Source organism: Gopherus evgoodei, chromosome 1 (genome assembly GCF_007399415.2).
Source record: "Gopherus evgoodei ecotype Sinaloan lineage chromosome 1, rGopEvg1_v1.p, whole genome shotgun sequence".
NCBI classification, from domain to species: domain Eukaryota; kingdom Metazoa; phylum Chordata; order Testudines; family Testudinidae; genus Gopherus; species Gopherus evgoodei.
Genome location: NC_044322.1, coordinates 240,004,804 through 240,031,077, shown reverse-complemented (window position 1 = coordinate 240,031,077; position 26,274 = coordinate 240,004,804). Strand labels below are relative to the sequence as shown.

The 26,274-nt window shown below is 39.0% G+C and overlaps 1 protein-coding gene across 2 annotated transcripts in view; it reads left to right on the top strand.

Moving 5' to 3' along the window:
- The window catches only part of STK38L (serine/threonine kinase 38 like), a 56,679-nt gene extending 32,608 nt beyond the window's left edge, over positions 1-24,071 (top strand). For both annotated transcript variants that reach the window (XM_030540728.1, XM_030540737.1), the window contains 12 exons: positions 1,049-1,100; positions 3,414-3,536; positions 3,985-4,068; positions 8,926-9,049; positions 9,740-9,894; positions 10,847-10,949; positions 11,790-11,851; positions 13,773-13,890; positions 14,323-14,446; positions 17,504-17,599; positions 19,603-19,694; positions 21,263-24,071. In XM_030540728.1, the coding sequence (XP_030396588.1) occupies positions 1,049-1,100; positions 3,414-3,536; positions 3,985-4,068; positions 8,926-9,049; positions 9,740-9,894; positions 10,847-10,949; positions 11,790-11,851; positions 13,773-13,890; positions 14,323-14,446; positions 17,504-17,599; positions 19,603-19,694; positions 21,263-21,390 (1,261 nt within the window). In that variant the 3' untranslated portion in view covers positions 21,391-24,071. The remainder of the gene's footprint in view (positions 1-1,048; positions 1,101-3,413; positions 3,537-3,984; positions 4,069-8,925; positions 9,050-9,739; positions 9,895-10,846; positions 10,950-11,789; positions 11,852-13,772; positions 13,891-14,322; positions 14,447-17,503; positions 17,600-19,602; positions 19,695-21,262) is intronic.
- Positions 24,072-26,274: the final 2,203 nt, after the last annotated feature.

Below are 26,274 nucleotides of genomic sequence, written 5' to 3'. Positions count from 1 at the left end.
CAACCAACTTCATTTTAACCTCTATATCCTCCATCCCTAGTTTCCAGCTACATCACAATGTAAAGCTACTGATTAAAGTGTCAAAATACCAAGTCTTTATTATAATGAATACTATGTTTCAATAAATGAAATATTTGTTTCTATTGTAACAGAATTTTTTTTTATTGAGGTTATACAACCAAAGAACAGGTTTTAGTATCTTTTGAGCTGCTTCTTATTTAGTTGGTACTCTATTAATTGGGCCTCTCACTCCCAGTTGGGAGGATATATTGTCCACTGGGGAGTTCTATTTAGGAGATTCTGCTATATTTCTCAAAATGGGGAAAAGTCTTGATTTTTAACTAGAGAAGGGCTCAAAATTAAACCCTAGAACTTAACATCCTAGCACTCATTGTTCAAAATCTTTATTCCCATATATGAGCCTATTGAAGTGAATGGGACCGCACATGTGAGTAAAGTGATGAAGGTGAAAGTATCTAGGATTTGAACCATTAGATACCAATCCTGCAAATACTGCGCACCTATATAAACTTACCCATGTGACCCATTGACTTCAACAGATCTGGTCACATGTGAGTAAAGGCACAAGTGAGTATGTTCGTAAGTGTTTGCAGGACTGGGACCTTAGATGGCTCTTTGGGGCAAAGACTTTGTCATCTTTTATGTGAAATGCTATGCAGACATCGGGTGCTGTCAAAATATAATAACTGACATAGGCTGACTGGGGCATATCGTCATGTATGCCTTTGTGTGGAGCTCCTACTGAAGTCAATGGGAGCTCTGTGACTAGAGAGCTGACAGACATAGGTACATGGTGTTCTCTTTAAACAATAGTTCAAATCCCTTGTTTTTATACAGGATATCTTTTCCAAGAAATGGGTTCATTGAGAACTCTAAAATTGCAAATTTTTAATATTACGCTTCCATTCTCCAGTTTGTGTCGAGGATAAGGAGGGGAGATCTGTGAAGTGAAGGAATTTTTGTATTGTCTGATATATTTTTTTTTTCTTTTTCTTTTAAATGTGTACTTGTATGTCTACCTATACAGGCAGAAAAAGCTAGAAGTGGCCATGGAAGAAGAAGGCCTGGCAGATGAAGAGGTAATACCAATTGAAATACATTTGAAGGCTTTATCTTTCATGGTTACTGTTCAAAGCTGGTGTTTGATGAGTATATGCTTGGCTGTTAACAATCTTAGTATCCAACATGATTTTTTTATTTATTATATAAGTTTTGCTGTTGTAAACAAACAGCATATTTTAGTGTGTAGCCATTAATAAGCTTTAATATTTTTAATTTTAAAAAAATGTTGCTCACACCCCTGTTCAGTACTTATAATCCAATCTGATCGAGGCACCCAAGAAGAATGTAACATAACACTTGTTTTTCGGAGTACAAATCTGTTTGAAATTCAGTTAGGAGTTGGGAAGGAAAGAAAAAAGGGCCAGAAACACTTGGATGATACAGGCAGAAGACAAAATACACAGAAGAGAGGATCTAGGTTATAGGCTCTGATTCAGTAAGGTTTTTAACTATGTTCCCAACTTCAAGCATGTGACTAGTTCCACTGAAGTCAATGGGAGTTGCATATTCTCACCTGAAGGCTGAATTTGCCACAGTGGCTTTATATTTTCACTGAACCAAATCTTTGTATTTTAAAACACTGGGCCTAGCTTTTCCTTCCCTTACACCAGCTTTATAGCAGTAAAGGAGTTAACCCTGCTTCACAGCAATGTAAGTGAGAAGAGAATCACACCCACTGGATCTTTTCAACATTTCCTCCATTAAATTGCCTTGCTGTGGTCATTCACATAATTGTTTCTTGTATTGCACTTTACGTGATGCAATAAGAATACAATAAAATCTACTTCAAACAGTTCTTGAATTGGTGCATTTAACATAACATCTCTCTTCGGAGAGAGAGTAGAGAGCAAGGGAGCATATAATGCCATCTTGTGGCTTTAAATGATAATAAAAATATAGTATAAAAATTTATGACTTCATTGCCTGACCCTCATGAGTCTCAGCACCTTTAAACTCCTGTTAACATCACTGGAAGGTGAGGTGCTCAGCATCTCTCAGAATGAAGCCCTTTGACACTTTCATATATTAAAATATATTGGGACTTGCAATGACCGTCCAGTTGCCTGCCTAATATTGATCTCTGCTGCCCAGCAGGCTGCCCATTGCTGCCTTTTGCCTTTTCTCCCCCTGTCCAAGTCATGGAACCTGTGCTTTTGCTTTTCTTGACCTTTCCCACCTGCCCAGCCCTCAAAGTAGAATTGTCTTCTGGGCCAGTGGATTTTACCCAGTGGCATCTGTAGCAGATTTCAACCTCTTGAGTGTGAATGGTCAAGTTTTGAAGACTCACTGGAAAAAATACTTTGAAATGCCATCAGCTGGTATTTGTCCTCCCACTCACACCCAACCTCAAGAGTTGTGATTGGGTTTATTTAGGTCATTGTACAGTGGTGTGTACTTTAAGTAAAGTCTCTTTCCTCTCTCTTATGTATAGTGGAAACCAGTAACTAAACTTCCCCCTAGACTTGTCTAATTTTTTTTTAACTGTCTCTCTTTACTCAAGTAGCACAAAAAACACACAATGGGGCTGGAGTACAGGTGCAGTAAGAGCTGGGCAAGTCCTATGGAAGATTTTGAAAACATTTTCTGTCCTGAATCTGGATGAAAAGTTGAAATTTCAAATATTTTTGTAAACTGAAAATAAAAAAAAAATAAATTTGTTTTCGGCCAATTGAAATATGTTTCCTTTATTTCAAAATATTTTGTTTCAATTTCAGCTATTTAATTTTTGTTAGTATAACTAGTTTGTATTGCAAATAAGAAAAAATCATTTTGAACAGGGAAACCAGAATTTTCCATTTTTAAGATGATGATGAAATAAAATTTTTCAAGTAAAACAACAAAAACAAAACCATTTTAACAGACCTTTTCCTGCAAAAAGTATTGGTTTTGATGAATCAATACTTTCTAACCAAAAAAAATTTCATTGAAAAATTCCCCACCTTCTCTATAATTGTTCATGAATGAAATACCAATGTTATTGTTGTAAACATGGAGAACTGAAGCTGGTGGGGGGTTTTTTGGTTGTTTTCTTCTTTTTGTGTGGAAGCCAATCTCTAATTACTAGGATGAGTTCTTCCGGGGGGGACAGAATATTCACACCTGCTTTTTGTGGGGTTTCTTGCACCTTCCTCTGAAGCATCTGGTGCAAGTCATGTGAGTGACAGAATATTGGACTAGATAGACCAGAGATCTGATGGAGAATTACATTTCCTGTGGTCTAAAACTTTCTTTTTCTAAAATATAGTTTTATGTATTCAAAATATTTTCAGTTATGTATGTTACTTAACTTACAATAAACTTTGTAATTATCACGTGATATGTTTGCACAGAAAAAACTACGTCGGTCACAGCATGCACGCAAAGAAACAGAATTCCTGCGACTGAAGAGGACGAGGCTTGGCTTAGATGACTTTGAATCGCTGAAAGTTATAGGAAGAGGAGCATTTGGGGAAGTATGTGTCCTGTTTGCTTAGAAGTGGGTTAAGCTACATCAGAAAAAGTTATATTTATTCTGGAATAAGAGTGTCCACATAGGGAATTATTCCAGAATAGCTATTTCAGAAAATTTGCAAATGTAGACCAGCCCTTAAGATTTTACTGTACAAATTAGCATCCTTGAGCTAAAGAACATGATATTTGATTTGACTATGAATTTGTGAAAATACTGATCATCTCAAAGAGAGATCTAAAATCTATTGATCACTAAAGTTAAAAAGACAACTTCTGATTTGGTGTAAAAGTGTATAATATGGATTATATCATGTTTGTTTCTTTCCTGTGTCTTCCTGATTTTAAAATCAAATGCATCTTTTAAATGCCAACAATTTTCAATCCTCCAAGATATTAAAATTAACAATTTTGTGAGATATATTAGAATTATGGTTTTCTATTTAATTTTAGGTACGCCTAGTCCAGAAGAAAGATACGGGTCATATTTATGCAATGAAGATATTGAGAAAAGCTGATATGCTGGAAAAAGAGCAGGTTTGTGGAATGGAATGCTCCTAGGTTTATAATAAATACCTTTTGTGTTTCTGTTGCTTATACTAGGAAATTAATGAGGTTATAAATTATTTGGGACAGGAACCATCAGTTTGTCCTGTGTTTGTTCTGCGCCTAGCACAGTGGGCTCCTAGTCTATGACTAGTGCTCCTAGGCACAATGGTAATACAAATAATAATAATAAAGGTTAGAAAATAAGGTAGTGTAATGGCATTTTGAAAAGTGTTGTATTTATAAGCTCCTGGGGGCAGGGACAATGCCCTTTTTCTTCAGTTTTTATAGTACAGATAGGGCCCTTCATTTTAAATTAATTTAATTTTTCCTGGGAATTTTTCAGTATTTATTACCACCACAACAAAAACAGATGAAATCAGTGCAAAAAAGTATTAATAATTTTTCAGAGTAAATATCAGGTTTTATTTAGGTGGACGGAAAGACAGGAGAAAAAAGTATTCAGTAGATTAATGCTTTGAATTCCGTATATCAATGTGGCTTAGTGCAAAACTAAAACAGAACTCAAAACACAATGTTATCTCTGAGTTTAAAAAAACAATATATCTCTAGTCCCCAAATAAAATTGTTTATTCAAATAAACAGTTTACTGTTGTAGACTTAGAACTATTAGCCTAAAAACATTTACATTTTAATAATTGGGCCATACCATTTGCAGCACATACACTCAACTTCTTCCTTTTCTCCTACTTATTTAAAACTTTAAAAAAAATAATCACAATTTAAAAAAAATTAATTGCCATTAATCACATTTTTAATCGCACTGTTAAGCAGTAGAATACCAATTGAAATTTAGCAAATATTTTTGGATTTTTTTTCTACATTTTAAAAATGAATTGATTTCAGTTATAACACAGAATACAAAGTGTACAGTGCTCACTTTATATTACTTTTGATTGCAAATATTTGCACTGTAAAAATGACAGACAAAAGGAATAGTGTTGTTCAGTTCACCTCAGACAAGTACTGTAGTGCAATCTCTTTATCATGAAAGTGCAACTTACAAATTTTTTTTTGTTCGTTACATAACTGAATTCCATAACAAAACAATGCAACCTTTAGAGCCTACAAGTCCACTCAGACTACTACTTTCAGCCAATCGCTAAGAGAAACAAGTTTGTTTACATTTATGGGAGATAATGCTGCCTTGCTTCTTATGTACAATGTCCCCTGAAAGTAAAAACAGGCGTTCGCATGGCACTTCTGTAGCCGGCATTGCGAGGTACTTGCATAACAGATATGCTAAACATTCATATGCCTCTTCATGCTTCGACCACCATTCCAGAGGACATGCTTCCATGCTGATGATGCTTGTTTAAAAAAAAATAAAATGTTAATTAAATTTGTGACTGAACTCCTTGGAGGAGAATTGTATGTCTTCTCCTCCATGGTTTTACCCACATTTTGACGTCTATTTTGTGTTATGGTAGTCTCTGACGACGATCCAGCATATGTTGTTTGATTTAAGAGCATTTTTGCTGCAGATTTGACAAAACATGGAGCAGGTTCCAATATCAGATTTCTAAAGATAGCTACAGTACTCAACCAAAGATTTAAGAATCTGAAGTGCCTTCCAAAATCTGAGAGGGACTAGGTATGGAGCATGTTTTCAGAAGTCTTAAAAGAGCAACACTCTGATACAGAAACTACAGAACCTGAACCATCAAAAAAGAAAATCAACCTTCACTTGGTGGCATCTGACTCAGATGATGAAAATGAACATGTGTCGGTCTGCACTGCTTTAGATCATTATCAAGCAGAATCCATCGTCAGCATGTCCTCTGGAATGGTGGTTGAAGCATGAAGAGACATAAGAATCTTTAGCACATCTGGCATGTAAATATCTTGCAACACTGGCTATAACAATGCCATGTAAATGCCTGTTCTCACTTTCAGGTGACATTGTAAACAAGAAGAGGATAGGATTATCTCCTGCAAATGTAAACAAACTTGTTTGTCTGAGTGATTGGCTGAACAAGAAGTAGGACTGAGTGGATTCGTAGGCTCTAAAGTTTTGCATTGTTTTATTTTTGAATGCAGTTATTTTTTGTACATAATTCTAAATTTGTAAGTTGAATTTTCATGATAAAGAGATTGCACTACAATATTTGTATTAGGTGAATTGAAAAATATTATTTTTATTACAAATATTTATAATCAAAAATAAAGAAAAGTGAGCACTGTGCACCTTGTATTCTGTGTTGTAATTGAAATCAATATATTTGAAAATGTAGAAAACATCCAAAAATATTTACATAAATCTATTAGTGTTTAACAGCATGATTAATCATGCGATTAATCATGATTAATTTTTTTAATCACTTGACAGCCCTAGTTTAAACTGAAAAAGAAGGGTCTTAACTACAGGGCATTCTATCAGTACTCTATATGCAAGAGGTTTCTTGAAAATAAATTCTTGGCCCAAATTAAAAATTGAGGTATGGCTGTTAGACCCTCTGCTGGTCAAATGTTTTGTCCATCCCATTGTTTTAAATAGATGTTCCTTTGAATAGGTACATGACTGAAACATAACAAGTATGTTTAATGCCACAGGTTATGTCTACACTACAGCAAGAAGTGTAACTTCCGGCTCAGGTAGATATACCCACGCTAGCTCTGGCTGAACTAATGTGCTAAAAATAGCTATGGCAGCAGGGGTGGTGGCACAGGCTAATATCCAAAGTACAGTCCCACCCTATCTCCTGGGTTATACACTCAGGCGACTAACCTGTGCCACTGCCTGTGTAGATGCAACAACACTGCAATTTTTAGTGCTAGCTCTATCAAAGCAGGTGCAGGTACATCTGTCCAAGCCAGAAATTACATCCACAGCAACAGTATAAACATACTCACAGGGAGTAGGGAGCATACATTTGCTGAATGTTCCACTGAGTAATGTGTTCTGTAGGAACAACGCATTGAAGAGAAATGCAATAAAATCTACAGCTGACACTGGGGGAGATCATCATGATTTGTTTCTAAACTAAGTTTAATTGTATGCAGTATCCTCATTCTGAAAAGGAGGGAGTGAGGAACAATCTTTTTCAAGATAGTAATATGGGATGGTTTAACTAGGGATAGGCAAATAACTTAAAGTGAGTAGGCTGCTGTGGAGAGGTGACAGAATGAGGAATGTGAAGTATACTGTCATCACAGAAATATTTCTGGCCAGTAGAGTTGGGCGGAAGGAGGGGCGTAAAAAAAAATTGCATTAAAGTTCAGGTCTCTATTGCTTGGTGAAAATAGCTCTGAAAGCTGGAAACATGTAAGATTTCCTTCTTTTTAATAATTTCTTGTATCTGATGCATGAAAAACCTTCAGCTGTCAGGGATTGTTGTTCAGCTCTTCATATTTCAATTTTTTTTAAAATTAGGAAACCCACAGTGCACAGTGGGATAGAGCGCTTAGCTGCATTATCCTTAAGTTCTAGTGACCCTTGCTGAGTTCTCATACCATATAGTCTTTCTGCACCAAGCCTCTTCTCTGCTGAAATGCTCCCCCTTTACAGCGCCACAGTTCTCCCAACTGACAGTGGTGCAGACAAAAATAATACATCAAGGTGCTTTTCCAACTGTACTACTCTGTAGACTGTTTTCAGGTAAGAGTTCCAAAGCCTAGGATATTTCTCAGTGCATTTTGTGAACAGTTGATTAATATTTTTCAAAAGTTTTGCTAGTAAGTTGTATTCAGCCAATGGAATATCACTTGGGATATTTCCCTGTAGCTCAGGCACTTGTATTTTTCCTATATCTTCTGCCAGACAAACAGGCTCTAAAGTAAAAGCTGCTGAAATTCGCAGTACCAATGTATCTCTCATTTCTACAGATGTGGTTAATTTAGCAACCAACCCATTCTTATTAGAGAAGATTCATCCTCAACCATGCTATAAGGAACCTATTATTATACAAAACAGTTATCAGCTCACTTGGGATACATAAATGAGAGGTCTGATAATTATTGTCAATAATAATACTCCACCTATCACTTTTCCTCTGTTTCATAATTTGACAAGATCCTACACTTTACCCGATACTTGTACCGGGCTTTCACACTGACTTTCAAATTACATTCCAGACATTTGTAGGTACAGTGAAACCCCATTATCATGTGATAATTGGGGTCCAAAAAATTCGATCGTGATAAATGCAGGGTCGCGTTATAGCGAGGTTACGAAAATTTATCATTTCAAGCCGTTCAGTTTCTCTTGTGCAAAAAACGACTTGCATTTGCGAACTACCCATAATGGTAACTGAAAGGATATAGCAATAATTAGTGACAGCACAAGCTAATCAACCTGTTAAACGAGCCAGAACCAGCCTGAGAATGGCTGGGTTTGGACTTTGAAAACCGGAGTTTTGGGACCTGGCAGACTAGGGCTGGAGCGGCTCTCGAGAGATCTGTACAAAGGCGCTCAGCCGACTCTACAGCCTTATGCCTACTGTCTTAGGGAGACCTCAGTTCTGGAAGCAGGGGAGATCTCGAGATCTCTCTCCCTTTTTCTGCTTCCCCTCTCTTCCCTCCCTCCTTCCTGTGTCTGTTGTATCATCTGCCTGATGGACTAATTAGCCTCTTAGTTCTCCTCAGCCCATCAGTTAGGCACAGCTCTTCTTAATGAGGTCTACTCTAGAGTAATTAATTAGTTACAGTGACCAGAGTGTTGGCTCAGCTGCTGTTGCCCAGCACCCTGACACAGGATTATAAACAGTTTCTTCATCAGAGATTGTGAACAATGCAGTGATTGGTACAGTAACTAGAAATACAATTTAATATTAAAGTAATAATTGTCTTTGATATTAATGACAATTTGTTTATTATCTGTGCATGTAGGTGGCCCATATCAGAGCAGAAAGAGATATATTGGTCGAAGCAGATGGTGCTTGGGTGGTGAAAATGTTTTATAGTTTTCAGGATAAAAGGAATCTTTACCTGATCATGGAGTTCCTACCTGGAGGTAAAAAGCAAACCAATAAGTTCAGTGACTAAAGTATTTATTCCTTTTTTATGTAGTTGATGACAAAAGCAATCTTAAATTCTTGATGCTCATGGGATTTTTATGCTATGTTAAGTTCCAGTGTCAGTGATAGCCACATTCCTGCATTTTTTTTGAGCCTTTAGAACATCTGTAATAATAGTTGTGGGTCTGGATTAAATAATTCCTGTAATCAGATGTTCTGCTGTTCTCTACTGATGCCAAAAACTGTGAAAGTGGCTATTACTGAAAACAATTACTGTGTGGTATATCTTAGGAGATACATAATTCAACTAGGGTGACCAGACAGCAAATGTGAAAAATCAGGACAGGGGATGGGGGTAATAGACCCCAAAATCAGGACTGTCCTTATAAAATCAGGACATCTGGTCACCCTAAATTCAAGTGACTCCACTTCACTGAGTACCCTACTTAAAAATCCAGTTAATAATTTTCAGATGGTTCCTGCTAGGTCCAATTTTCCAAACAGGCTTTGAAGCAGAGTAACAATGAGTCTATTGGACTAGCAGTTCCTTGGAGTATTGGCCTTGCAGCTGAAACATTCAGAAGCCAAATGTAGGATTCTAATGGAATCTACTGCTATTTCCAGTAGGACTATCCTTGGTAATTAAAATGCACTGGTCTTTCTGATGTGTTTTTCTCTGTGGGTAGGTGATATGATGACCTTACTTATGAAGAAAGACACTTTAACAGAAGAGGAAACACAATTTTACATTTCTGAAACTGTGCTGGCCATAGATGCCATTCATCAGCTGGGATTCATCCATAGAGATATTAAACCAGATAACCTCTTGCTGGATGCCAAGGCATGTAACTTGTTTGTAAACTATTTAAGTTTAAGCTTCTACTGTATGATGCCAATCTCCCTTACACTAGTGTTAATCAGAAATAACTCCATTGGAGCCATTAGCATTACACTAGTGTTTAAACTGGAGGGAGTGAAGTCAGAATCTGCCTCCCGTATTTTATGTTGTAGAACATCTATACAGTTAGCATAGCAAAAGTAGCACTACATTGTTGTAAACATTTTCAGTAAAGTAAAATGGGGATCTTCTTAGACGCTAGAAAAGACCCATCCACAATGTCCAATGTACGTGCAGACTGTACTCTCAGGCTAAAACCACATTCATATACATTAATTGTTGTTGCAGTCTGAGACTTTAAGAAAAGCATGAAGTACAAAATATACTGACAAACTGTACATTTCTGTAGCATTTTCTTTTAAATGATCATTGTAACTTTTGATGCAATTATCTTATCTTATTTGGCTTTTTCTCTGTTAACTGATCAGAAGGGAGATTTACTGGTTAGAGCAAGATTTTGAGAGCCAGGAGACTAAATGGTCTGTTACCTTAAGTGAGTCTGTTGACCACCTCAAATCTTTCTAAATCCATCTATAAAACTGGATTAAAACACAATATCAAAATTGTTTAAGTATATTTCATCCTAACTGAGACTTCCTAGTAAACAATATTGTACTTTTCCATTCTTTTCCCCTCCAACCCCAAGCATCAAATAAACAAAACTCCTACATTCTTTGGAATAATTAAGCAAAGTTCATTCATTACAAAAAAGATGCAATGATTCCCCTGCTCAGAAAAATCATTCTTTCTTGGTGTATAAAGATTCAGTCATTATAATGCTGCACAAATCTGCAGTTCACGCATTTCTGAAACAAGCAGGTAATGTTGTTAAAAGGTATTTCTCCTCTAACACTCAACTTTTCCAACAATGTTTGTATCTTCTCTGATTCTGTAGGGTCATGTGAAGCTATCTGATTTTGGACTATGCACTGGTTTAAAGAAAGCTCATCGAACTGAATTCTACAGGAACCTTACACACAATCCGCCAAGTGACTTTTGTAAGTGTAAAGGTGTTCTAGTTAAAGTGTTAAACGGCTTTAGGCTGCAGCCATTCTATAATGTAATTGTAAGCCTGTTAGGTTTCACAGAATAAGCAAGACTGTGTTGGGTTGAGTTGGTTTTTTTTGAACGGGAGAACAGTACACCGAATACTAGGAATTAGAGGAAGAAGATGGTGTTGGTGATTCTGTTGGTGACACTTTTCTCTGAATCTGAATTAAACCCATTCCCCATAATGTTAGAGGACCATGTGCTGCTGGAAATATTCTTCCAACTGATGACATTCTAGCTGAGATCAGTAATGATCTCATGAAACTTTTCATAATGGTAAGGGTGTCATCCTATTTGCCATGGTCACATTTCAACAGTAGGTAACTAATTACATGCTACTGATGTAAATTCCCTCTGTGGTTTAATTCGGATTCCTTGTTCTTGACTTACAGCTTTGCTCTGCAATCGCTGCCATGGTCAGAAGTGCCTGTATTTTATTGGTGGAAGGGGTAATCAGTGTATATACATTACCAGGCCTGTCATAAAGGTGTTGAGCTTCAGTTAGTGTTGGTAAAACGTTAAGAAATCCTTGGATCATTGTATCAAATATCATTATTGTTACTGTTGCACTTTAAACATTCCCCATCCTGGCAGCTTAGAATTGTTTGACATAACCTCCCTTTTCCCTCTCCAATTCTACCAAAAAAATTAAAATCTGTAATAGAGCATTTTAAAGGTACAAAAAGATTATTGTGTAAAAACCACATGTAATCAATCAGGCTGACTTTTTTTTTTTTGGTACTCCTTCACAAATCTTTTAAGTCTAATAATTCTATTTTGTAAATAAGCATTTCAGAATATGAACTCAAAGAGAAAAGCAGAAACATGGAAGAAGAACAGACGACAGCTGGTGAGTCACTTCACAGTGGAACCTAGTTAAATTTTGTAGAAATAAAGTTGTCTGCACATACCTCTTTGTAAAGACAAACATGAGACAAATTTTAAAAATCTGCATTAATGTTCAAATTGCTGCCTTAAAATCTCAAAGGCCCAGATCACACAAACATGAATGTACTTAACGTTGTGTGAGTATCTCCACTGTAGTCAAGAGGCAGTGTGGTTTAGTGGTTAAGGCACCAAATTCAGTCACAAGACCTGAGGGCTGATCTTCAGATGGTATAAATGTTCATAGCAGGGAGTCATGGAAACTTATACAGATCTGCCACTTTGAGCACTTGTTCTTGGCTCTGCCACTGGACCTGCTCTCAAGTCAGTACACTACTTTGTGCTTTTGTTTCTCCTCCCACCTTTCATTTGTCTTGTCATTTAGACTGGAAACTCTTCAGAGCAGGGATTGCCTCTTACATATGTTTGTATATTACCTTGCACAGTGGGGCCCCCTCTCAGTTGGGTTCTCTAAGTGCTATCATCATACACAGAATTAATGCTAACAGCAAGTGTTTGCATGATCAGTGCCTAAGTGAGGCCATTCAGAAACAGTCCAACAGCAAAGGTAACTCAACCACATAGTACACTCAATTATATGAACTCAGTTGTATGCTTTGTAAATCACAAACTGTAATATATTAAACTCATAACATAATAACACAAGTGTGTCTCTTCTGTATTTGAAAATATTAATAAATATTTATAATTAGAAAAAATAATAAACATTGTATGTGTGCAGTACAGCCAAGCAAACATTGCTTTCTGACCCTTAACTTTGGCATTTCTTGACTTCATAAAATTTACCTTAGAGGGTGAGCTGGTTTAAAAAATCTGAAACATTTGTTTTTCAAAACACCTATTTACTTGTGTGTTTTATAATTTTATAGGTTGTGTCTTCACTGCATGGTTAACTTGGGTGATTGGCAGTTGGGTGTGAGTCCCTGGGTGGGTCTCGTTTGGGTTTGAGCAGCCAAACCATAAAGCCATACTTGAGCAGGTCCACTTGACTGAGTCAACACTGGCACTGCACTCGCTTGTGTGAGGCACTAGGACTTCTGAGGTCTCATCCCATGGTTCTTTGCACTGCAGTAAAATGAGACGCTCTCTGATTGTTTCCTAGTGAATTGTAGGAGAACTTGTCATCTATCTTTCTGGGCACGGAGGGGGATCTGTGGAAAGGCATCGGAGAACTATCAGCAGTTGAGTGATTGAGCCTGCATCCTAGGCAGGTTACCAGCCTGAGTGTAATTAGCATTTGGGCTTTAAGTAGAGATGAGTGAAATTCAAACTTTCCATCTGTCAGGAAATTCCTGACCAGCTCTAGCTTTAACCTACACCCCAGGATGGGCCAGTGAGCCCAGGTACAAAGTACACCTCACTTTTTTTGTGTGTGAATGGAAGCCACGTTGGGGGAAACACCGAAATAAGAGCCTGAGTTAATTCCGCAGTGCAGACACGCTCATATAGAGAACAGTTAGTTAGTGTTTCAGGAGAGTTAGATGTTGAATGAACACTTTTTCTTTGTAATTTACTAGTAATACATAGGTTACAATGTTTAAAGAAATGTGATCTAAGAAATCATTGATATTTCAGTCTGTATGTACTATATGTACTATGGACTCTTCACACTTGGGGGTCGGGGGTGGCAGTCTAACTTCACAGTTATTTTTGGTTCTGTGCTTGTGTATCTAAATGAACAGTCTCTTTTGGTTTTTATGTATTGTGACTTATCAAATTACTTATCCTTTTTCTACTAAATAGCAGTACTCTAGCTATTAATTCCAGTGAGTTGTTTTTTTCCCTTCGCAGAACTTTAAAATGGTGAGTGTATAACCCATATACAGAGCCCACCCAACCCCTACTATTTTTTTTTTGTTTTCCAGGCATACTCTACTGTTGGGACCCCAGATTATATTGCTCCAGAAGTATTCATGCAGACTGGGTACAACAAGTTGTGTGACTGGTGGTCTTTGGGAGTGATTATGTATGAAATGCTAATAGGTATGTTATCGTTACCAACCCCGAGATAGATTTTAGGGTCAAAAGGGACCATCAGATGACTGAGTCTGACTTGCTGTATAACACAAGGCATAGAGTTTCATCTAGTGACTTTTTTTTTACTGAGCCCAACAATTTGTGCTCAACTAAGTAGCTCAAGGGCATCTTAATTTGAAGACTTTAGCCTTAGTAGTTTGGTCCAGTATTTGATCACCCTCACTGTTAAAAAATGTTACAGATTCAGTCCCCTTAACCTTTTAATATTACAATTTCAAAGATATTTTGTAGTTTTCAAGGAGAGAATTTTTTTTAGTTGACATTGCCATGCAGAAATTTGAGGGAGAGGTAGCAAAATGATTTTGTTTTGTCAGACTGGGCCTGGGTACACTTTTCTAATGTTGGAAAAGCTCATTAAGCTTTTTTCCATTTATATAGGGTATCCACCTTTCTGCTCTGAAACACCACAAGAAACATATAGGAAAGTTATGAACTGGAAAGAAACATTGGTATTTCCCCCAGAGGTGCCCATTTCAGAAAAAGCAAAGGACTTAATTCTGAGGTTAGTAACTAAAACTTTTGTGGCCATTCAGACCCATAGACATGATCCTCTTCCATTACGTTCATTTTCCAGTGTGTGGAGAAACTCATTTCTGCAGGGTGGAAAGGTGCGAACTCATCTCCTTCTCCCCATATAACCATTTCCAGAGGCCAAGCTTACAGGAACAGAAAGTTCAGCTCGCCGGGCCAGATTCTGCTACCACTGAAGTTAATGAAAAGTTTCCGCTGAAGTTGATGGGAGCAAGAGTAGGCCCTAAGGAGGGAAGTCCTGAATTACACTAATTTATCTGTATTAAAGAAATGATCCTGCTGTGCTGATGCTGACAGAACCCCCATTCAATGAAAGTTTGTCTGTATTAGGACTGTATGACTGTGCCTTGAAAGAATATAAGAGATAGGGAGAGGGGAGGAATAAAGGGAGGATCGGGAGGAATAAAGGGAGGATCATGAGGATGCATGGAAAGAACAGTGATGATAGATTTTCTGTGTAATACTTGGTCTTGTAAAGCATTAGATGCATGGACTGCATAGGCTGCATTAGTCTTTATTACAGCTACCTTTTAAAAGATACAACTTTAGGAGCAGTCTTTTGTGACAAGCACCATAAAAATTATTAATAATGGTCCACAGTTATCTGGGAGAAATTATTCAATCAAGTGGAAGATCAAAGCATCTTTTAATTTTAGACACAGAGAAAGTTTTAGTTTGAAAGAGAAGTTGAAGGACCCCATCCAGGTACCTCTCCCACTTTGCCCTTTCTCATATCCACTTCATCCATTCTTGGTAAATATTTCAATTTTTCAGTTTTTCAATTGTACCTCGCAAAAATTTGTTCCAAATTCTCATCTGAATGCTTTGCAATGAGGGAATCGGAATAATGCAACTGCAAATGTCTTGGTGTGTCTGTCTCCAGCAGTAGAGACAGAACAGATCTGAAGGGAAAAGAATGTTTTAAAAATCAAATTTTCAGTTATCCATTGTGGAACTGGAAAAACTGAACAGCATCCAGCACGTAAAGCACATCAATTCAGAGCCAACAAAACAATGCAGCAGGTATAATGGAGTTTGACTTAATCAGCGCTTCTCAAATGCAGCCACTGTGGTTGCATGTGGCCACCATGGGCTTTTTTTGCAACCACAGCCTCCTGGGCTGTGATGGGGAATAAGAGGGGCAAAGCAGTGTCTCCTTCCCTCCACTCCCCGTTGCTCCTGGATGCACTGCCTTAGTGTTGGTTGCTGGGGCCTCCAGCAGGGGTTGGACCCTGTCCCTCTCTGGAGACACGTGGGGCACAACGCTGGAGGAGCAGTCACTTGGTGAGTTCCCCATCTTCTGGCCGTGGGGCTTCCGGCTCCAGCCCTGAGCTCTAGATGCATGGTGGCAGGCCCTAGGCTCTGTCCGTGCAGCTTCAGGCTGTTCCCAGGCCCCCTCCCCTCAGCGTCAGGCTCCAGCCCCCAGCTGCCTCACCCAGCTACCCATCCCAGTTGCCCATGGTCCCCCCTGCTTTCCCTGACACCCCCACAATCCAGGGCTTAATTTGTCCCCACATTTGTTGAGGCTGAGTAAGTGATACTTGTATGTTTGTTAATATCACTTTTCACAACTGACTTACTAGCTAGCAATAAATAAATTACAATGATTTGGACTTGTATATGTGCATATTTATTTGTTTTTCCTAAAATACTTGATTAGCTTTAGGAAAAAGTGTGAGAGTGGCCACCAGCAAGAGTTGGTGGCCGCACTCTGAGACCACTAAGTAATTTGTCCTGAAAACTCCAATATAGAGATTGTTGGGCTATATGGATAAAATCACATTTTCCAAAAGCCATTTCTTGGTGATGGTGTTTATTCCTTACCTAATATTGATTGACCTGTAGGAATTTGATTTGATTTCAAGGATCAGATGAGAAATAATTTTTCTTTAGCTTTTTTATTTTTTGGCAGAAGGGTACTCAACAAGTGCCATTCAGATGTAAGCCAAGAATATCACTCTTGTGAGAGTATAGCTTAGTCAATTTATAACCTGAATGACTTGTCACGTTACTGAAATGCCTGTCAGAACTTGCTTTGTGCTGGCAAGAAGGAGGTTTTGTTTCTATGAAGGTTTGGCAGGTAAAATGTTTTATGAATCTGGATATTGTTTCATATAAATGAATTGCTCTGAGTATGTTAGCCACTGCCAAACACACACTCTTGTAACTCTGTTGCCTGAAATAATGGAGAGAATCTTCCATCGGCTGGACAAAAATTGTTGCTGAGCACAAATTGTCTACTGCTTTCAGTACGGAACAGGTGACTACTTGAAAGCAGAAGTGGAATCTAGTTAAACAAATCAACGTTCAGAAGCAACATTAGTTTATACAAAAGCAGCATGTCTGTCAGCAAAGGGGTTTATGGGAGGGCAGCGCACTGTCATGCAGCAAACTGAAGGCCCAATCTGCAAATTAGATCAGTTGGTGGCTCAGCACCTAAAGGGACCAGACTCTTTGTTTGAAAGGGCCTTATTGTTTTCTCCATTATGGATGTTTGACAAGGCACTTGCTTCTCCAGTTTTCTGGTTGCTAAATTACCAGTTCCAGAAGGCTGAATCACAGCACAGCACTGACTTGTCTGGTGGAACATGCTGCTGTTTAATGTGGGAGGATAAGAAGGTTTTGGAGGTTGGTTAAAAAGAGAGAGTACTTAACAGAAATGGATACTTTAAAATCAAGACATCTCTCTTAGGCCAGACCATGTGGAGAAACTGGAAATTCCAAGAAATGAAATGTCTTCCTGTTATCGGTTTGGAATAATAACCAGCTCTGGCAGCAACTTGTTCACAAAAGCCTGGAGCTGAAAGGGAAATATGAGATATTACCATTGTAGCATTGTGCCTTTTATAATATGACTGACAACATTTTATTTCTGTGATTTTTCTAGGTGTAATGGGATGTTGAACAGTCCAAAGATAAAACAATTTAAAGGATTTTATAAAATCCCTGCTGCAGGATTGTACAATGAGTTATTTGATACGCTCTTTTCTGCATTGATTGTAACATTCTTTCTCCCCCCCCCCTTCAGATTTTGTATTGATTCAGAAAATAGAATTGGTAGTAATGGAGTAGAGGAAATAAAGGATCATCCATTTTTTGAAGAAGTTGACTGGGGACATGTCAGGTATATAGATATGCTTTGTATATTGGATGGAAATGTTGGTAGCAATAACTTCATATGCGTTAAAGGCAGGAATAACTTATCCTAATTAGCTTTTTATTTTAAAGTGTAACTACAGTAACTCCTCACTTAACCGTTGTAGTTATGTTCCTGAAAAATGCGACTTTATGCGAAATCATGTTAAGCAAATCCAATTTCCCCATAAGAATTAATTTAAATGGAAGGATAGGTTCCAGGGAATTTTTTTTTGCCAGACAAGACATTATATACATATACAGTATAAGCTTTAAACAAACAGTTTAATATTGTGCACAGCAATGAATGATTGTGAAGCTTGGTTGAGGTGGTGGAGTAAGAGGATGGGATATTTCCCAGGGAATGCCTTTCTGCTAAATGATGAACTAGCACTCAGCTGAGCCCTCAAGGGTTAATAGACCGTTGTTAATGTAGCCTCACTCTACATGGCAGCATGGACTGAGGGCAGGAGGGAAGAAACATAATAGATGCAGGGCAGTAGCTGCAAACACTTCCCTGCAAAAACTGAACATGGATGATGAACCCACACTATCCAACTGGAGCGCACCACTACCTCCTCCTGACAGCACATGTACCGCTGCATAGGTGTCGACTTTTCAAAGTGCTGGGGGATGCATGCATGAGTGAGAGAGAGAGAAAGACATGCATTGCCCTTTTAAGTATGCTGACCCCACTTCAAGTATGTTGCCCTTTTAAGCTAATCAGCCAGTTCAGACAGGAAGCAACAGCTTCCTGCAAGCTCTCCCCATCCGTCCGGACCCCTCTGACTGTCCCCTCCTCCACTTTTGGGAGGGGCAGGAATGGGAACATCCTGACATCTGCACCCCTCTTCTCTTCTTTCACCCCCTCCACCAGCAAGCAGGAAGCTCCGGGAAGCAGCTCCAAGGCAGAGGGCAGGTCAGGAGCTGCACGGTAGTGGGGGGGAAGGCCACCTGAACTGTTGCTGGGCAGATGCTGAGCCGCATACCTTACAGGAAATTTAGGGAAGCTGAGGGGGGTTGGGGGCTGCCAGCTCCCCTTGGTTCTAATCCCCACAAGGAGGGGCTGCTCTTCCAGAGAATCCTGCAAGCAGTGGACAAAGCAGGCAGCTGCTAAACGACGTTATAAGGAAGCATTGCACAACTTTAAACAAGCTTGTTCCCTAATTGATCAGCAATGTAACAACGTTAACCGGGAAAACGTTAAGTGAGGAGTTATTGTATTGGAAAAACAAGCAATTCCAGCCTTGTTCTCAGAGGAGGGAACTGACATTCATAGAGCTGATCCGTTTGTTTTGCAGCCTTCCCCAAACTAGAGAGAATCCAGACTAGCTTGCAGTGCTGCAGGACAGAAAGCAGTGGTGGCAGGGAAATCAGAGTGGTAACTGATTTGCACTCAACTACCCCCAGCATGTTTGCTCCCCTGGCTGCAGTGGGCCAGACCTTAGAAGCCAGCCACCTCTCCCCCTGCTCCCACAGCTACCCATACTGTAACAAGCTGACAATATGATTCATGGCTTTGAAAATACATGTGGCCTATCCCCAGAGAGCAGCCAGTGGTCACCCCCAAGTAGCATGTAGCCTTCTGACCAGGTCATTTGAGGAGGGGGAAAAAAGAAAATTAAAAAAACCCAGCAAATAAAAATAGCAAACAAAAAATATATACACAGAAATCACAGAGAATGAGAATGAAAAGGAGAAAGGGCTGTAACTATAGAGACAACTGCTGCTACCATCCTTTAAGGATGCAGGTAAACTTGTGTCTTATAAATATTGTACCTTTATATGTAAAAGCCCATATTTCTCCTTGATGGTCATCCCACCCAATCATGCAGCTCATTAGCTCAGTTGAAGTCAGTGGAGGTATAACATTGTACACCAGCTGAGAATCTTGCCCTTCATGTTTACAAGGGGGATATTGTCATCCTGTAGCAAAATGAAAAGTAATGAAGCTTTTCTTACTATTCGGTTCTCTTTTTTGTGTGTGTGTAGGGAGAGGCCAGCTGCAATCCCTATAGAAATCAAAAGTATTGATGACACTTCCAATTTCGATGAATTTCCTGAATCTGATATTTTACAGCCAGGTGAGACCTTGTAAATTGCAGTCTTATCTAACACATCCCAAAATATAACCATAAATTTTATTTCCTTTGTATTCATCTTCCCCATATCTTGATCCAACTACTTCAGACCTGCACTGTATTTGGATTATCTGGAAATTTTGTTAGTGAACTGTATTTAAATTTAAAAAAACAACGTAAATCTGTGAACTACCCCTTCCTTAATCCTCTTTCTCAAGGAGTGTGAAAAGATAGCTTTTAATCTGGGGGGGAAAAGGTGTGTGTTTGTGTGTTGCCTAAATGGTAAGCAGTTACAGGATTTCACCTTATAGACAATATTGCCACATTTTTGGTAAAATGTATTGCATTAATTGGTTTCAGATGTTTGGTAACATTGCAATTTCAGCCAGATGCAAATGTTATATTCTTTGCAGGCAAAATTTCAAAAGCATCTAAATGTTTGACAAGCAGCAGTACTAAGGTTAAACAGTACTAAGTGTTAAACACTTAAGTGACTTAGGAGCCTAATTCTCATTGTAAGTCATATAGGCACTTTTGAATCAGTTCAGTCAGCATTTAGCGGGAGATTCTTAAATGTATGAGTCCTGAATCTGCAAGGTGATGGGTTCCCTCAGCTCCCACTGGCTTCAATGATACTGTTTATGTGTGTTGAGTGAGACACTTGCTTGTATGTTGGCATCAAACACTCTTTACTATTCTTCTAGCTCATCCCACTTACCCAAAATCTTAATTTTTTTTCTGTAACTCTGAAATGGCTCCTATAGAATGGCAAGTTGGTTTTCCTTTTCTTTAATGCCAGAATTTTCAAACCTGGATGCCTGAAGTTAGGTACCTAACTCTATATTCAGGCAGCTAATTAAATTACATGGATTTCTTTTCATAAGTTCTGAGGTTCTATTACTCACATTGACTTTAATAGGCATTTATGATACACAGTATCACAGAAAATGCTGCTTATTCTTTAGATGCCTAAATATGAACTTGAGAACTTAACTTTCAGCACCAAGTCTGAACATTTTGGCCTAGAACTATAGAAACATTAATCTGAATAATTATTTTACAAGACAATTCTATGTTCAGCACTGGAATATTATTAAATGTTCATAAAGTAAAATGTTGCTCTCCTAAATGCTCTGCAAACATCACAAAAGCACTAATTAGTGAAGAAATTCAAAAAGAGTGTAAGTATAGAGCGGTACAATCCCATTGGGAAAGGTCTGATTTTTGCTGCTGTTTTTGGTGGGATACCGTGTGTGTGTGTGTGTGTGTGTGTGTGTGTGTGTGTGAGAGAGAGAGAACGAACTCCTAAAAGTTGTTGCTTTTTTTTAATTGTGGCCACAGTTGGGGATCAGGATCTTACTGTGGCAGGCAATATAAAGGCCGTTCGTTCCTCAAAGATGCCGGATGATATCCTGGCCCTTCTGAAGTTAATGGCAAAATTTCCATTGACTTTGTTAGGACCAGGGTTTCACCTGCAGTCTTTATAATGCTAGAGAGAACCAACTTCAATATTGTTTGCCTGACATTGTGTGGTGACTTCTCTAATTTTCTTTTTGACTTCTACATTCCAGTGCCAAATACCACAGAACCTGACTACAAATCCAAAGACTGGGTTTTCCTCAATTATACCTACAAGAGGTTTGAAGGGCTTACACAGCGTGGCTCTATCCCTTCCTATATGAAAGCTGGGAAGTTGTGAAATGAAACAAAACCCCATAAAATTAAAAACAAAACAAAAAAACCCAAACCTCAGGTAGCTGCATCACCAGTCCTGCTTGGCGTAGATATCAATACAGTGACTCTGGTGCGCATCGACTTCACAAGGAAATTCTACAGGATTAGGATTTCTAAGACTACTACAGGAATTAGTTGGCAGTGCCAGCTGGCTTTTTTTTTTAATATTTGAATATTTTTGTTAACTTTATTATACAAAGGTACTGGAATAAAAGGGTCAGACATCCCTTTGTAACTGCACTGCCTATGTGTGTATAAAGGTTAATTATGCCTCTGTGTTCTGTGGCTTTGTTTGTACTGTAAGCCATCTAATCCACCTAGGAGAAAAACATATCATTTTAAAAAGCAACATGGGCTAATGTTGCAGCACCATTATTTTACTGCTGTCCTGGTGGGTTTTAGATATACGGTATAAAAACCATCAACCGTATTTGTAAAGGTCTCTTTCAAGTGATTTGTCCGCATGGATTCCTCTCCTGGTGTACATGCACCCATGCACAGAGTAATTTAACAGTCACCAAACAACCAGAGACAACATTGCTCTTTTCCTCGAACAAGCCCCTCGCCTTGGTACAGATATTTCAGAAATCCCAAGAACACCTGAAAGGGTAGCTCCACCTATGGAAGAAAGATACTCCTCCCCTTGCTCAGCAGTGAGAGCATACCAACTATAGGACAGGTTCCACCCTATACTTAACCTTATTAATCAACTTCTGTAGCTCCACCTCTGCAGATCAGGGCCCATTCCATCACGCCTCAGCAACATCTGCCGCTCCTCTAAGTGGCATTCCCTTTTTTGAGCTATGTAGAGCAGCTACCATTTCATTCAGTACTACTCCTTAGTAAAGAGCTCCAGATCTGATGTCTACTTTGGCAGAGTTGTCCTGCAACTATTGTTTAAACAGACTGCAAGTAGACCTCTGGACAGTGAGGTCAGTGCTTGTGAGGCACCAGAAGTGGCACATATGTGGACAATTACATAAGCAGGGTTACTTCCCTTACAGTACCTGTGGTTCGAGATGTTCCACAGCCTGACCACCTTCCCTGAGGGATGTTTGGGCTAGCTCTGGCCCTTAAGCCCTCAGAACATCCAGGACGCAGATGCAGCCTCAACAGACACTGCTCTTCAAAAGAATCTAATCTCACACTTATTAGGTGCATGCACCCCAGAAGTGGAATCCATGTGGGCCACACATTTTGAAGAACCACAATTAATATAGAGTAAGTAGCCATTCTTTATAAAAAATGTGCCCTATGTGATTGAACTTTGCAAGAGACATGAAGGTAATTTATTAAGGAGATTGCATGGAAATAGCAAACACCTAATATGCTGACTTGTCTGTACATATTAATTGGTTTATCTCCAGGGGAAAAGCTACACCATCTTAGTCATAACACTAAAAATAATTTGCATATAAAACTGCTGATGGTTAATCAAATGAATGCTCACATAGGAGTTACACTGTTAGGGAGAGTTACTACAGTATGTTTAGCATCATAATCTCCCGTACTGTGATAGTTGAATTTCTTTATTTTCTGAAAAAAAGGCATTATTTTAATCTAATCAGCAAGTCAAATTAAAGAATATATTAGAATACTGCTTTTAGAATAGTAGTGGGAATTCTTTTTAAAGGCAAAACTGTGACACTGTAATGATGTAAAGACAACAGAAGGTTTATCTACACTGGCTTTCCAAAAACAAGGAAGTGCAACATATCTTTTTGCTTGTTAATTTCTCCTTTTGACAGTGTTTGTCATTGTGCCATTTTCTTTCTTATTCTCAGAGTACCAAAGATCCTGCAATGGCTTGATGTTTGCAACCATGTGAAGTTTTGATTTCCATGCCTATGATTTGTTAATGTGGAATAGGGTATACAATTCATAAAAGTTTTTTTTTTCTGGGAAGTTAACCTATTCCAGCAGGAGAAACTGTTAAATCATCAGTTGCATAAAGGTGAGCCTGAACCAAAATCCTGTATCTGACTACTCACAAACTGAGGAGGAAGTTTGGATTGAAATACAGCTGAATTTTTGGACTTGGGTCCATCTCGAATCAGCATGGGTTAATAAACTGAGGTACAGGCAGTAAATGATGGTCAGGGGATTATTTTGTGTGTGTGAGAGAAGGGGTTAAAAATACAAAGTAATGTTGCCAGCATTCAGAATTGAATATTGTTGAGACTGCATTTGCACTGTTAATTTGCCTTGCTGACGAGTTGGGTAAATTTTATTTTTATAGGTCAATTATTAAAAACCTAAGTCATTGCATACAGTGTGGGATAATTACAAGCATTGTAACATACTGTACCTTGTCCTTTTAATGTTGTTCATATTACAAAAGCTCATTCTCTGAGTCTAAATGGCAACTGCTATATTTTTTTCCTGGACTGTTGCATTAGTTGTGGTGGGGAAAGTTACATAGAAGCATTATAAAAGATTTATATGAGGCTTTTTACAGCATTTGAAAATAAACATAGCATTCTTTTGTAAAGTTGCAGTTTTTTTAACCCAGTTCATAATGTTATTTTATTTTACTTTCCAAACGCGTAGACGACAGAGGACTTCTAAGACATTTGAAGGCTTTCAGTGCTGGATATGCCCATATTGAATTCCATCATACACCAGTCAAAGCTACAGTTGCCTTCGGTCAAAAGAATTAGCCATGCTGCTGTTGCTATCAATACATAGACGGCAACCGTGTGTTTAAAAATAGTTATTACTATTTATTATGGCTTCCCAAACTTTTTCCTGTGTGGACCACATTTTAGTAAATTGAGTCTCTTGTGGAGAACTTGCCCTACCTATTTGTTATGGGAAGAACCACCTCCCTTTCCCGGGTGCATACCATCGCTGTGGCAACTATTGCAAATGATTACATGTAATATATTTTACTGGGCCAGCTTTTGGGGGTGGAAGGGACAAGTTTCCGAGCTTTACAGAGTTCTTCTTCAGGTCATGAAGAGCTAAAGCTTGTCCCTTCCACCAACAGCAGATGGTCTAATAAGAAGTATTACCTCCCCTACTTTGTCTCAGAATCTGAGAGAGATCAACACAGCTACAACAACACTGCAAACATACTTTTTTATTGCAAGTCCATTCACAATATAGCTACTGCAACACTTCAGACAACGAAGTATCATTTTAACAACCCACTATTGCCAGGTTTTGAAAAGCAGAAGACCAAGGGTGATGGTGATAGTTTAACATTTATATTGCTGTAGCACCCAAAGGCTTCAGCTAGGTTGGGCCCCACTGTGGTAGGCCCAATACAAAAATATAATAATTGGCAGCTTACAAGTGAAAAGACAAGATATAATATGTGGATGAGATACAGAATTGAGTTGGGGTGAAATTGGGGAGACACAGTAACAATATAATAGTATGTGTGCAATGATCCTTTCTTTTTTTTAGAGTTATATTACCGGGAGATTTAGTTCCTGCACAGAATAATCATGCATTTAAAAGCATTTTTAGAGTTTTCAGACTATTCTAAACTAGCAGGTTTTTTGGTGCCTACAAATTTACAAGAATATACTGCAGTTCACAAAGCTTCAGTCCAGCACCTGAGTTCCCTAGACCAGGAGTTCTCAACCCTTTTCTTTCTGAGCTTCTCTCGCACACACACACCAACATGTTATAAGAACTCCATGGCCCACAAGTGCCACAACAACTAGTTTTCTCCATATAAAAACCAAAGCCAGCATTAGGGGGTAGCAAGCAGGTCAATTGCATGGGACCACACACCAGGAGCCCCCGCGAAGCTAAGCTGCTCAGGCTTCATCTTCAGCCCTGGGTGGCAGTGTTCAGGGTCCCGGGCTTCAGCCCCATGAGGTGAGGCTTCGGCTTTCTGCCCTGGGCTCCAGCGAGTCTAACAGTGGCCCTGGTTGGCGGCCCCCTGAAACCTTCTTGTGGCCCTGCAGGGGACCCCAGACCCCTGATTGAGAACCACTGCCCTAGACAATGAATATGGAGAGTGATTCATGGTCCTTCTTTGAGCAGGGGTTGGACTAGATGACCTCCTGAGGTCCTTTCCAACCCTGATATTCTATGATCACATGAGGGTATGTCTACACTGGAAAAAATAAAGCCCCGCAGCAGCAAATCTCAGAGTTGGGCTCACACTGTGGCACCAAAAATCATAGTGTAGGCATTCCTGCTTGGGCTGGAGCCCAGGCTCTGATACCCAGTGAGGGAGGTGAGTCTTAGAGCCCAAGCAGGAATAGCCACACTGCTATTTTTAGTGCCACAGGGTGAGCTCAAGTCAGTTGAACTGGGCTCTGAGACTTGGTGCCATGGATTTTGGTTTTTGTTTTGTTTTTTTTCCAGGATAGACAAAATGTTAAAAAGCGATTCACAAAAGTCAGAATTCAAGGTGGGGAGCTGCCCAAACTAGCCAATGGGAGATGTTGATCCATGGGGTGTGTGCTAAGTCCCACCCCCTTACAGAGATTGGCACCTAAGTTAAGACTGCAGGGAGGTGCTGTGATGGGATCCCCAGTATGCAAACTGGATCTTGGGACCACTGAGCCCTCTACTCCACCAACCTGGGGTATCCCTCTCACACTGTGATGCTGTGTCAAGTCACAAACCTCTGGCAGGTACTTTTAAAATTGGAAATATCCTATCTCCTAGAACTGGAAGGGACCTTGAAAGGTCATCGAGTCCAGCCCCCTGCCTTCACTAGCAGGACCAAGTACTGATTTTTGTCCCAGATCCCTAAGTGGCCCCCTCAAGGATTAAACCCTGGGTTTAGCAAGCCAATGCTCAAACCACTGAGCTATCCCTCCCCCTCAACTGTGTACTGCACTTACACACACATCCACAAGAGGGGACACATCCAACTGAGTTA